The sequence below is a fragment of the Macrosteles quadrilineatus genome, unplaced genomic scaffold (assembly GCF_028750875.1).
Source record: "Macrosteles quadrilineatus isolate MER2022 unplaced genomic scaffold, UCM_ALF_1.0 Scaffold_9__3_contigs__length_116548681, whole genome shotgun sequence".
Classification (NCBI taxonomy): domain Eukaryota; kingdom Metazoa; phylum Arthropoda; class Insecta; order Hemiptera; family Cicadellidae; genus Macrosteles; species Macrosteles quadrilineatus.
This window is the reverse complement of record NW_026542602.1, coordinates 115,848,879-115,862,458: the sequence shown is the minus strand read 5'-3', so window position 1 is coordinate 115,862,458 and position 13,580 is coordinate 115,848,879. Positions and strand designations below refer to the sequence as shown.

Genomic DNA, 13,580 nt, shown 5'->3' with positions numbered 1-13,580 from the left:
CTAAGTTCAATTTTAAGTTTGAATATAAAAAAAAAAACACATAATAAAAATTGTACTGCTTGTTCTTAATTCAATTGATAAATTTTGTATTTGATACATTTGGTGGAAATTTAGTTTTTTAATGGTGATTTTAATTGAAACACATGGTTCTAACAAAAATAGCACTGACGATTATGATTAAAATTTAGTATTTACTAAGTTATAGTCTTTTAGCCTTGATCAGAATGGCAAAACCCAAAATCTAAGGCTGTAAATTATATAGTTCAAAGTTTTTTGCATTTTTTGTAAATTTCTCCTAAAAAACCAAAAAAACATAGGTACCCTCCAGCTTGCGCATTATAGTATTAGGATGATCAACTATAATGTCAGACTAGGGAGAAAGTACATTTATTTTTGATTTTGCTACATTTTAACGATTCTTAAGCTTGAGACTAACTATGTCATCTGTTTCAGATTTTGGAGAACGCTGAGATTAACAACATAATCAAGATTGTGGGACTGCAGTACAAGAAGAAGTATGAGACTATAGATGATCTGAAGACGCTGCGTTACGGACGACTCATGATCATGACAGATCAGGATCAGGTAGGGTCCAACAAGAGCATCACCTCTTGTGTACATTTTACCTGATAATTTAAAAGTTTCAAGTTGAATTTCTTGCTTAAAAACCATGCTTAACCGCCAAATACTATGATATGCAAACATGTTTACGTCCAGATCATTTCCTCTAAGATCATATGAACTTTACAAAACTTCTTGTGTTCTAGGACGGCTCGCATATCAAAGGACTGATCATAAACTTCTTGCACACCAATTGGCCGTCGCTGCTAAAGCTTCCATTCCTCGAGGAGTTCATCACTCCCATCATCAAGGCATCCAAGGGCAAAGAGGAAATTAGTTTCTACTCTCTACCAGAGTTTGAGGAATGGAAGAGAGATAAGGATAACTGGCACACGTACAAGATCAAGTACTACAAAGGTAATGTTTTTCTACATGTCCGTCTAAGGTTAGCAAGAGTGTAAATTATGTTTTTTTTTTTTTTTTTTGGGGGGGGGGCTTCCATATTTGTTTGATCATAGATCCACTTTTCTTCCTTGATGTCCAATCCATCTTAAATCTAAATGTGAGCTTTTTGCTTCAGTATCCATATCTGACATATCTGGTGTATTTGTTTGCCTGATTCTCCATGTTCTTTTGTTGGCCAGAGTATATCACTGAATGCAGAAAAGTTGTTAGCTTTTTCTAGATTCTATGTTTCAGATCTATTTAAGACAGTTATTACTGTTTACTCAATATGTTTTCGTTGTTTTTTTTTTAATTTGAGTTATATTATATATTCAATTATATAGGCTAAATTAATTTTTAACTATAATTCCACTAATGAATAATCATAAAAAAACCTATAACGGTACAATTTCTTAACAATGTCTGTCTCTTGTTAGGTTTGGGTACCTCCACATCAAAGGAGGCCAAAGAATATTTCTCTGACATGAAGAGGCACAGAATCCTGTTCAAGTACAGTGGTGAGGATGATGACAAGCACATCCTGATGGCATTCAGCAAGAAGATGGTCGACTCTCGTAAAGAGTGGCTCACAAACTGGATGAGTGACTGCAAGCGGCGAGCGGAACTTGGTGAGAACAAACCAGCCTCTTACTAACCTTGAATCTTCCCATTCTTTTATACCTTTGTGTGAAACGTATCAACAAAGCAAGAGGTGAGCGGGTACAATACCAAAATTAACTGCACTGATAACTCATTACCTATGTGTAACTCCTTGGCCACCATTAGACCTGAAGAAAACTCTCTCTTCCTTAATTGAAAATGCTGTCAGTGGCAGTGAAATATTCTTGTTTTGTGTTTATGGTAAAAAGTGCTGTGTTTCTTGTGCCAGTTTGTACCCTTTCCCATTCAGGTAAGCCACGTTATCCCCATAAAAATCATAAAAACCTAAGTCCTTGTGCTCTATGTTACATCCTTAACTTAGAGTTAAACGATTAAAAAACTTGTTAAACTTCAAGCAAGATCAACAAGACAAGCAAGCAAGATCAAGGGCTTGTGTCTGTTACCTCAGCAATGCATTAATTATGAAAGAATTTTCAGTATTTACCAATGACTATGGTAGTGACAGTGTATGTGTGTGTTTAGGTTTGCCCGAAGATTACCTGTACACCAAGACCACACGAGTGGTATCTTATAAGGACTTCATCAACAAGGAGTTGGTTCTATTCAGTAACATGGACAACGAGAGATCCATTCCTAACCTGGTCGACGGACTCAAGCCCGGTTCGAGAAAGGTGAGGAGAAATTTCTATTTTAAGAAATTAGTTGCTGAAAAGTTATTTTAACCCACCATTAACATCCAAATGCCACAGATAAGACTATCTATTATTAACTGAGTAGTTGAGTAGTTATTCTGCTTGTCTCGCCTGGTAATCAAGAGGTTGCCAGTTTGATCTATGAACTGTCAATGTGATAGCTTTTTGATGGTTCGACACTGGACACAACTGTCCTTGACCATTTGGCGTTTGACAAGATGTCCTGGATTATGACATCCAGGTTTTAGTCTGTAACACAGCTTGCTCAGGTCACCCTGCATTTAGCCTACATTCAGCTTAAAATTTGCATTGATGACTTAAATAAGTGATAAGCTATCAGTATATTGCTAGTTTACTCAGTTATGGAAGTTAAATTACTTGTTGGTTCAGAAGTGTTTTGCCCAAGAGATATTCTCATAAACATAGGGACAGTGTAGTGAAGTTCACAAGATTAAAGTACCAATCACGCTCTCCTGAAAAATATCAAAAGTGTGACTGAACACGTTTTTAGCCTGTGGTCTTCATTTGTTAGTGTTTTGAACTGCAGTAAAACTCCAACTATCCAAACTCCAACCATCCGAAGCACCGATTATCCTAATCACTAACAGATAGAATTCTAAAACCTAAAACTACAGTGATAAGAACCGTTTTCAAAGAAAGTAGAAACCGTAAACGCATCAAAATCTCCCACAGTCCTCTTGCTGACTTGCTACTTTGGGTAAACATTATAGTCTTCTGTGATTGCAGCGAAATCTTGAATTTCTTCTCCCGTGGTCTTGTACACTCCCGTGGTCACAAACAATCATCCTCCTCCGCATTTACGGCTGAATTTAAGCAATTTAAAGCTGAATTTTTTATAGCAAAATCTTAGCAAACGTGTTCTGCCATCACAGTGGTAAAAGCTTGTTTCAACTTCGCCTATTTTATTTTCTATAAAATACTCTGAATTTCAGTAAAAAACTAAATTTTTGACTATCAAATGTGGTACGGTCCCAATTGATTCAGATAGTTAGAGTAAATAAATAAATATATCTTTATTGTCACATGACGTTTTACACATTAAATAGCAAAAGCTACAAAAACATTGTTAACATATTCATAATGGTATCTAAAATACTTAAAATGCACAGAGAGACTTAGAAATGTTTTTTGTGTTATTTTATAAAACTTAATATTAAGTAATTAGAAAAATTACCATCACTCAACAATTCATCAACACTATAATATTTTGTTTATAACAAATGAGGCAAGGCTGCTTTTAAAATAAGTTTTGTTTGTTAAATCTTTATATTTTGGTTGCAATTTATTAAACAATTTCTTTCCTATATATGTTGGTGTTTTTTCTATTAATTTTAATCGGTGAATCGGAAACTGAAAATTCTTTTTGAAACGAGTTCTACTGTGTAAGGAAATTATTCTGGAGTGTCGATTAAAGTTTCATTGTGCACGGTGAATCTGGTCACAAAAATAAACCATTTGAAATTTCACAAATGTATCTTAAATATTTTTTACATTTTCCTTATATTCACATCAATATCAAAGTAGTCTACTATGCGAATCTGCCTGGTTATCGTTGCTAACAGATGTTTTGCCGCTTGTGTAGGTGCTGTTCACTTGTCTGAAGCGTAATGACAAGCGTGAGATCAAGGTGGCTCAGCTGGCTGGCAGTGTGGCGGAACACTCTGCGTACCACCATGGTGAGATGTCGCTGATGACTACCATCATCAACCTGGCGCAGAACTTTGTAGGCAGCAACAACCTCAACCTGCTACAGCCCATTGGTCAGTTCGGCACCCGGCTGCAGGGAGGCAAGGACGCAGCCAGTCCCAGATATATCTTCACCATGATGAGGTAAGTGATGTGCTTGTTGAATTCATTGTAGGGAGTTTTGGTTCTCTTTTCTTTACATTTCTTGTTTTTTGTCTATCCTGGTATGAGTAATTGGACCCAAAGATTGTAATGGAGCAGAATTGACATAGAACTCATACTGTGATATAGATAAAGATAAAAAAACAACTGTCGATTATTTTAAGAAGAAGATTTTTGTATATTCTGTTGAAGATTTTTAATATGACAGCAATTAATGTGAGTTAGATCCAGTTATTTTTGTGTATTTTATTTTATTAGTGTTATATGAGAAAGTTAAATATTTTAAAATGATGTGTTTCAGCCCTCTCACAAGGCTCATCTTCCATCCCCATGATGACCCCTTGCTCAAGTACCTCAAAGATGACAACCAGAAGGTAATCATTTTTTCTTGTGTGATTACTTCAATTCCCATTTGTTGGCCCTAATGAAAGTTTTGAATCGCTATATCTTGAAAAAGCTCTCTAGGAGTTGAGTTTTCTCCACAAAATCTCATATTTTACTTAGTTTTGGTAAGAAAATACTATTGAGACCTGTTTTGCCAGAAGCGACTGGTGCGTCTGACACTTAGCAATATTCGCTCAGCGTCTATCGCTCGGGGCTATTTTGCCAGAAGCGTCTGTTTCTTGCGATTATTTTATCAGTGAGTGGTTTTCTTTGGCGGCGAAAGGAGTGCTATATGAGATGTGAGATGTAAAAAGCAAATAGAGAAGTATTTGTTAGCTGAGGAATTGGATAATCAAGAGATAACAGAAATTGTATGCAAACCCAGGAAAGAAGTACGTTCTATGTTTTTTCAGGACACATAAATGGTTATTATAAATTACTAGCTGTTACCCACGGGCTCCACCCCATTTTACTACATTAGTATTAATAAAACTATTGATTGGTTAAGTTAAGATGAAATAAACAAAGCAGAATACAAACAAATAATAACAGCTGAGGTATTTTTAACATTAGGTAAATGGAAAGTTCCCTTTGGAAAGCAATTACGACCTTATAGGGCAACTTATGAAATAATGGATTTAATTTTGCGCAAGGTTTCTCGTCATGACGAAGATTTTAAGTATATGGTTTATGGGGGTGTGACTTGTAGTTTTCTCAAAAGTTCATGGGTACTTTTGGCTTTATATATAGATTTTAAAAATCACCTCCTTTATAGAAAAGCGGGGTGTGCAACCCTCCTAGGGTGTGCTGAAATGGCTTCAATCAATTATTCATCATACATTCAATTATCAATTATTCTAATATTTAGTATGTATGCTACATTATCCTTTGTAGGTTTTATATTTGTTCAATTATAAACTGAGCGTTTTGGTAACATTGGAACACTGCCACAAATGTGCGACGTCAGTCTATTTTAATGTGACTAGCCATCGCATATGTGTGTCGCTGGTCCGTGAATGAAAAATTGTGTACTATTGGGGTAGCAAACATGTTAATCTTTGTCTTCATGCTTTTCTGCTCTCTGGCGTTTTGGTAACATATTCTATGAAGAGATTTCCTCTTTTCTGTGGTTGTTTCCAGCCTATTTAATCTTCCGCTCTGTACTTGGCCAGAATTTATGGATTAGTATGTATTTCTCTAGTGGAGAAGAAAGTCATGTGTAGATAAATCCTGAAGTGACAAAACCGAGGGGTGACCACAGCAAAAATGGCAGAACAAAGTAAAGGCAGATTAGAACAATAAGTTGCACCAGAAGTTGTAATGAAAGTTTATCTTTTAATATGACAGCAATTAATGTGAGTTGGATCGAGTTAGTTTTGTGTATTTTACTAGTGTTTATGAGAAAGTTAAATGTTTGAAAATGTTAACCTTTATGGTGCTTGTCGGTGTGGCAAAATATCTTCTAAGATCTGCATGGCTCTTTGAATAAGAGTAAGTAAATAAATAATCTTCATAATGTATAATGTTAATCATAATGTATGTAATAAATATTGTCTACTGTTTTATAGGTAGAGCCAGTGTGGTACTGTCCTGTGATCCCCATGACTCTGGTCAACGGAGCGAGTGGTATCGGAACAGGGTGGATGACCAAGATACCCAACTACAACCCCAGGGAGATAATTCAAGTTCTCAAGAACATGATGAGGGGCGAAGACCCACCTCACTTGGTCAGTACAAAGTCTGGAATAATTGTAATTTAATTTACCTATTTCTAAATAATTCTATTCGATAAGTTTCTCAACTTGCATACATAATACAGCGTTTAAAAATCACAACAGCTCTTCAATGAGTGTGCATAATGTAGTTTTATTCATCAGACAAAATTTAACAAATATGTTCCTGATCTTTTTAACTTTCATGCAAGTCAAGACAAAAGAACAGCCTTACATTCTCTGGTCATAACTCTTCCCCCATTGAACGTTCTCCTTATTCCTCTGGGATAAAACTATACAGAATGTTTGAGAACTCTCCACCTTTTAAGGTATCATTCTTAGCAAATTCCTAAAACATCATGTAAAAAAATCCTAAACTCAAAAGTTACCTGTACAGTCGCCAATTTGTTTTTTTCACAAAAACTTTGTTAATGGATAGTGGCTTTAATATTTTTCTCAAAATAAGCCATTCCGTTATTAATCTATGTACCAAATACCAATTCAAAAATGTGTTTACCCAATTTGGAACGTAAAATAGTTTGACAATTAATTGTGTAAATGTTTTATTTTTGCCACAGATCCCCTGGTATAAGAACTTCAAGGGAGACATTGAACCGTTTGGTGAAGGCTACATCTGTAGTGGAGAGATCAGAGTGATCAGTCATGATAAGCTAGAGATCACGGAACTGCCTATCGGCACCTGGACCCAGCAATACAAGGAATCTGTGTTGGAGGTGAGCATTGCAAAAAACATTCCATTCACGCAGAATAGGTGCATTGTCAAAACCATACTATGTGCATATATAATATTAAGCATAAAAACTGTAAACTTAATCAGTAAAATAAACTCTTGCAAATCAATGAGCAAAAGTATATTCAGAATTAAAGTGGTGTACAAATTTTAAATTGAATAAAGGTTCTGTTAATGAGTAAGTTATATATTGTGTCTTTAAATTTTATTTTACTCAATAACTTGTAGCATGAAGGAAGTCCATATCTCAGCCCAGCCCACTATGGACTTTTTTGTACAGGACCAAACAGTGTCTTGGGAGCCTGATACCTATGGTTGAAATATTTTGTTTCTGATACATAGATTGTGGGAACATACATTTTTTCAACATTTTCCGTCAATTCTCGGGACATAAGATTATTTTACATTTTCTGTAGATTCTCGGGACACGTTTTTTTCTCTTTAGAAAAAACATACGTATTTTTTTACTGGTAAAACGGTCAACTGAATTTATAAACTGACCCATTCCTATGGTAATCCTGAAGCTGTGTACCTTTAAAATGAAACCTAAATAAAATACCCTAAACCAAATCAATTGAGGTAACTAAATAGTTCATACCCATTAAGGTAATGAACACCCTAAATCAAGCTAAATTCATGTATGGAATTATTTTAATAAATATTAATATCCCAAATAAATGTAATCTTAAATCTTATGGGCAATTAGTATGATGATAAAACTATCTTGATGTGTGTAGTATTAATAACAGTAATGGTGTTTGCAGGTGATGCTTCACGGTGAAGGAGATAAGAAGCCTGCAGTGATCTCCGACTACAAGGAGTACAACACAGACACGACTGTAAGGTTTGTGGTGACTATGCCAGCTGACCGTCTGGTGAAACTGGAGACAGAGGGACTACATCAGGCATTCAAACTGCAGACCACCATCAGCATCACTAGCATGGTCAGCAACACTCCAGGCCAACTTAGCCTCCAAGGCTGTAAAAGAGAGAACTCTAGCACTAATTCATATTGCGCATCTGCACAATGCTAATATATACAAGTGTTTTATTTTTTAGCCATTAAAAATAAAAAAAAAATAAAATGGGATTAACATACTCAAAAATTTTAGAGGCGTGATCGTCAATGTGTAAACCGTACATTTGAAGAGGTTTTTATATCAAAGGGCGTAATATAGTCGTAGCATAACAGAACATTTGGCTGATTATTTACATTTGCAATCAAGGAGGGGCTTTGGCGAGTAGGTCGGCGATTGCGGCGGTGCCATAACGTTGGGCACAGCCTTGTATTAGAGGAGGCTATGGAGGTAGTTGTGCTTTACTGGAAAAATCCGTTTTATTGTTCCATTAAACTACCACTGGTATCCAAATCCAAAATAAAAATTCATTAAAATAACAAGTATAATTTTAAGTTAGGTTTAGTTAATTATTATTTTTAAGGTAATTCTATGAATAGCTTCATTTTGCTATGTTTTTATAGTACATTTAACGTCCTATGATATTGTTAAAGTATAGATTTTAGAAATGATATTTGTAAAATTTATTTGTATACATTTTATGCTATTACTATTCAACACATGTTTCTGTAATTTTGAATGACAAATTATTAGACTTGAATTAAGTATGTAGGGTATAAGCATACAGAATCAAATTAATTGTTATTTACTCTGAAGCAGGTTTGTCTAATGAATTTCTCAACTGATGATGTTCCAAAGATTTGTTTATCATGTTTGTGTTTCAGTGCTGCTTCGACAGGGACAGTGTGCTGAAGAAGTATGATAGCATCAAGACCATTCTACAGGAGTTCTACAACGTGAGGCTGGAGTACTATGACAAGAGGAAGGCTTGGCTGGAGGGTATGTTGGAGGCCGAGGCAAGGAAACTCTCTAACCAGGCAAGGTATGTACAGATCTCTATAGTAGATTTGGTGTAACAGTTTTTCACTTGTAAAACCATTATATTTTTTTTTTGTGAAACAACTAACTTTTGTTTTATTTGTATCTAAATTTTAGACATTTCTCTCAATCCCTAAAACTATCATATTCAATCAATGTGAGTAAAGCGAGTATAATTTTTTGAATAGGGATGTGTCGATTCTCGATACCACCGATACTTAGCCCTCGCTATCGGTATCGGTGTTGAGAAACGATTGTTTAAAGTTAATTCTGATACCCCCCGCGCAATTGGAAAATTACTGCTTTAGCCGCGAATGTTCAAGACGACGACGAAATTTTCTTGACCGCGTGAGATGATGATGATGATGTCTACATGTCCGCAGGAGATGTTCATGAGTTTTCCGCGATCGCAGACGACGACGATCACATTTCCATGATCGCGAAAGACAATGATGATGAAGTCTACACGGTTGCAGGAGATGTTTATGTTTGTGTTGCTAAGAACGCACACTACATAACCCAGTCAAGGTCATTGCTTTCTCCTCTCCTAACTATCTCCGTTTGGCCATTGGCCAGCCTCCTTCAGGCCTGCTCTCTACACCCACTAACCCTTACAAAAGTACTTAAGGTGCTGTCCCATGTCCATAGCATAGGTCATCAGTGGATTTTTCACTGTGCATTTCTACACGTTGTATTTTTATTTTTTCATTGTTTTCATTTTCTTAGTTTTGTATTTTGTTGTACGGCTAGCAACAATGTAAAATGTAAATCTCAACCAACTTGCAAATCTTCAACTCTAGCTGGTCATTCCTTCTTCTCCATTATCCTGTGGAATCAGATTTTTAATGCTAAATCAAACACTAAAAATAATCCAGGCACACGAAAAATAAATGTGAGGCCCAAATAAAGTGTAATCATATAAAATATGTCAGTAACCTTTTTTTTTGTGTTACAGGTTTATTGTGGAGAAGTGCGACGGCATATTGACAATTGAGAACAAGAAGAAGAAGGCAATGATCGAGGAGTTGGTGAAGAAGGGGTATGACTCGGACCCAGTGAAAGGGTGGAAGCTGAAACAAGATAGGGAGGCTCTGTTGGTATGTTTAATCACAACTGTTCACTTTAAAATTTCATAATCACCACGCAACGTTTTACAACATAGCATAACTTTAAAAAGTTGTGGTAACGTTCATTTATGATTAATATATTACCTACCCAATCATTTATGGTCAAAAGAATTGTAGGGGTAACTTATATTAAAGTTTGTTCTTGAATTTGTTAGTTATAATGTGTTCTAAGTGCCATTCTAGATACACATTTGTTCAGCCTGATAGAATCAGCTAATGGGTTTAACTCCCTAGGAATCGTTTGGATTTGATGTAGGAGTTGTAGTGTTACAGTACATTAACACAGATGCTTAAGCCGCAAAATGGAATGAAACTTTTGTCCATGGTATTTAATTTTAGTGACTTCATAATCCATTTCACCTGTAGATAAACACTGGTAGTCCCATTTCCCATGTTGACTAATGTTTATTTTTTATTTTGCTTTACACCTAAGGATGGGGTAAGTAATTCATTCCTACATTAACGTTTAAATCAAAAACAGTTACAACTTAAATGTATTAAACAAATATTTGTGTATTCATTCCAAGAAATATGAGCTTATGTGATATGGTGTAATATGCAAACCTATTTCTTCCTTGCCCTCTCTTTTTTTCCTTTTCTTCTCTTACTTTATCATCCTTCGATAGAGTGTGTTTAATGTTTATGTAAAATACTGATTTCCGTCAAACACGCCAACTTTTTAATAAAATCTAATTGATAAGTCGTTTTATAGTAAGCTGTAGCATCTTTTATATTGCATCAACTATCTCGGTAACAAAAACTTAGAGAGAAAATATAATTTTTTAAGTTGCCTTAACTCTACCTTATCTCAAAGTTGTTGTATCCATTTCAATTCTTCATAAAAAGTTTATATGCTTGTTTGATTCCTTGCTGTTGAGTTTAGTTTTGTTGTTTTAGCTCAGTGATTTAATTGTTATAATTGTTGTGCTCCTCCTGTTAGCCTATGTATGCTAAGTTTAATTGTTTGCAATGAGTTTACATTTGTTATTGCTATCCAAAGATAATTTTATCACAATTTTATAGCTTTCAGATCTTAGATGCCATCACTGTTTTATTGTTATCTTAACTAGTCACATTGAATTTTGTTTATTTTCTTATTTGTTATAGCTTTCATATTTATTAACTTTAATATTATATATGTCCCCACTGTTTTATCGTTATCATTGCTAGTCACATTGTCTTGTCTTATTAATGCCAACTGATTTTTTGTTTCGTTTCATTGTTAAGTCGTCAAGTATAGATTGGTTCATTACTTTAGGCAGTTTTGTTCTTCTCTTTTTTTTTGTCACCTTTCTTTCATACCACTCTGCTTATGTTGCTCAGATTTGTATATTCTAGATTGTAAATACAGCAATTGTCAAAGTTGTTTGTGTTTAATGTACCTGCTTGCTACTATACGTATACCTGTTATCTTGTTGGTTTGTTAAATGCTTGCACTACGGTATTTTTAAGTCTTTTAAATTGTAAACTGGTTTATGCTGTTAATAAACTAATTGAATTGAATAGGCTACAGCTGATCCATATAGATGGGATGACTAAGTACTTTAATCTATCTGCAGGAAGAGAAAGAGCCAGCAGATAGCCAGGATGAGGAGAGCGAAGCTAGTGATGACAAGGGTCCGGACTATGACTACCTGCTGGGCATGACCATGTGGTCACTAACCAAGGAAAAGAAGGATGAGTTACTACGCAAGAGAGATGAGAAGCAGACGGAACTGAGGGTACTGCAGGCCAAAACACCTAAGGATCTGTGGACTGAGGACTTGGATGTACTTCTGGAGAAGGTAAAAGCTTCTTTTCATAAAGTGTAACTGACAGCTCCAACTTGGATGAATTGATATTGATATTGGTTATCAATATAGGCTACTTAATACAGTGAGGGTTTTCTCACATCCCTTTTTCAGCCGTCATACTTTACCGATTTTGACAATTTAGGTGTCATTATAAAGCTCTTGTGAATTAAAAAGGTAATTTCCTTTATATCTTCACCCTCTCATGTCTAATTTATTTTTAAAGTCCATTTTCAAACATCCAGTGATGCTGACTGACTTTTTTAAATAACAGCTTAGATGTGCATTGTAATTTTACAGCTGATCCTCCAGTTTAATGATTAACCACAGTCAGATTTATCTCAAACTAGCTGTTACCCACGGGCTTCACCCCGTTTGACATCATAAGTATTAATAAAACTATTGATTGGTTAAGTTAACCTGAAATAAACAAAATACAGTAAAAGAAACAAATAATCGCGCCTAATTTTAATAAGGTAATAAATTGAAAGAATAACAAACAAATAAGTTCAGCTGAGGTATTTTTAACATTATGTACCGTATATGAAAAATTCCCTTTAGAAAGGAATTACAACCTTTAAGGGCAATAATTTATGAAATAATGGATAGTTTTGCGCAAGGTTTCTCATCATGACGAACATTTTAAGTACCATGGTTTATGGGGGTGTGACTTGTAGTTTTTTCAAAAGTTCATGGGTACTTTTGGCTTTATATATATATAGATTTGTTGATCATAATGACAATGGTATCGTATAAACGAACGTATAAATGAAGAGACATGCTTCTAACTTACTCTTATTGTAACTTCTTTCATGTAGCTAATATAGTTAGTAGTTTATTTAAAATTATTCTCTTAAACTCTGATAAAATCATTACTGTGGCAAAAGCAATATCAATAATTTTTATTTTATCAAAGTGCTAGTAGTCCATGTTGACTTACCTAATATGTCATGAAGCTTACCAAGAATCTTAGTTGTTAATTTAGAAGCTCTTTAGGCCACAGTTGTTTAACAATATGAACAACTATCGTTTAACCATCATCGTCCCTCTAAGTAGAGCTCCACTTACTGTAGACATCATCCTTTCAGCATTGAACCCTCTAATGTGTTGTATTACCATTTCTTTTGTGTTCTTTGAACTCTTCTCTTTGTCTCATATTTTTGCCTTCCTCCCATTTAGCTGGTTACACTACCACAACCATATTTTAAACTATAAATTAATAACATGCCTTTTGCCAGCTGGACGAGGTAGAGGCCAAGGAGAGGGCAGACGACACTGGAGAGGCCGTGGGCAAGAAAGTGGCCAAATTGAAGCCCGGAATGTCCAAAAAGGCTCACATGATGTCTGAGACAGCACCATCACCTCAGGGTCGCAGGGTGGCGCCAAAGATTGCTGAAGAACAAAAGAAAAAATTGGAGAACAAGGAGAGAGCCAAGGAAAACAAGGGAAAGAGACTGGTGAGATAACAAACAATCGAAAAAGTCTAGAGAAGATCACTTCCTATTAGTTGCCTTTATTTCACTTACCCTAGGTTAAAACAATGTGCCTGAAGCATTGTAACAATATTTATATTTTGAAATGTAGATAGATGAGAAATACAAAAGTATGGGTTTTTTAAGATTTGTTTTAGGAGGGGATAAATTTTAGATAGTTTACATAGTAAAATAAATTGCTACCGGTAGTACTAGATATTCTACTTGAAAATTCGGAAACTAGCAGATAACATAAAAAAAG

At 35.1% G+C, this 13,580-nt stretch overlaps 1 protein-coding gene across 1 annotated transcript in view; it reads left to right on the top strand.

Moving 5' to 3' along the window:
- LOC129002139 (DNA topoisomerase 2-like) overlaps positions 1–13,580 on the top strand; it is a 34,138-nt gene that overhangs the window by 12,615 nt on the left and 7,943 nt on the right. The window contains exons 12-24 of the mRNA XM_054429738.1: positions 454–585; positions 768–978; positions 1,443–1,634; positions 2,149–2,297; positions 3,922–4,169; positions 4,489–4,561; positions 6,140–6,298; positions 6,862–7,017; positions 7,799–7,978; positions 8,776–8,933; positions 9,885–10,026; positions 11,616–11,840; positions 13,085–13,303. Coding sequence (XP_054285713.1) covers positions 454–585; positions 768–978; positions 1,443–1,634; positions 2,149–2,297; positions 3,922–4,169; positions 4,489–4,561; positions 6,140–6,298; positions 6,862–7,017; positions 7,799–7,978; positions 8,776–8,933; positions 9,885–10,026; positions 11,616–11,840; positions 13,085–13,303 — 2,244 coding nt within the window. The remainder of the gene's footprint in view (positions 1–453; positions 586–767; positions 979–1,442; positions 1,635–2,148; positions 2,298–3,921; positions 4,170–4,488; positions 4,562–6,139; positions 6,299–6,861; positions 7,018–7,798; positions 7,979–8,775; positions 8,934–9,884; positions 10,027–11,615; positions 11,841–13,084; positions 13,304–13,580) is intronic.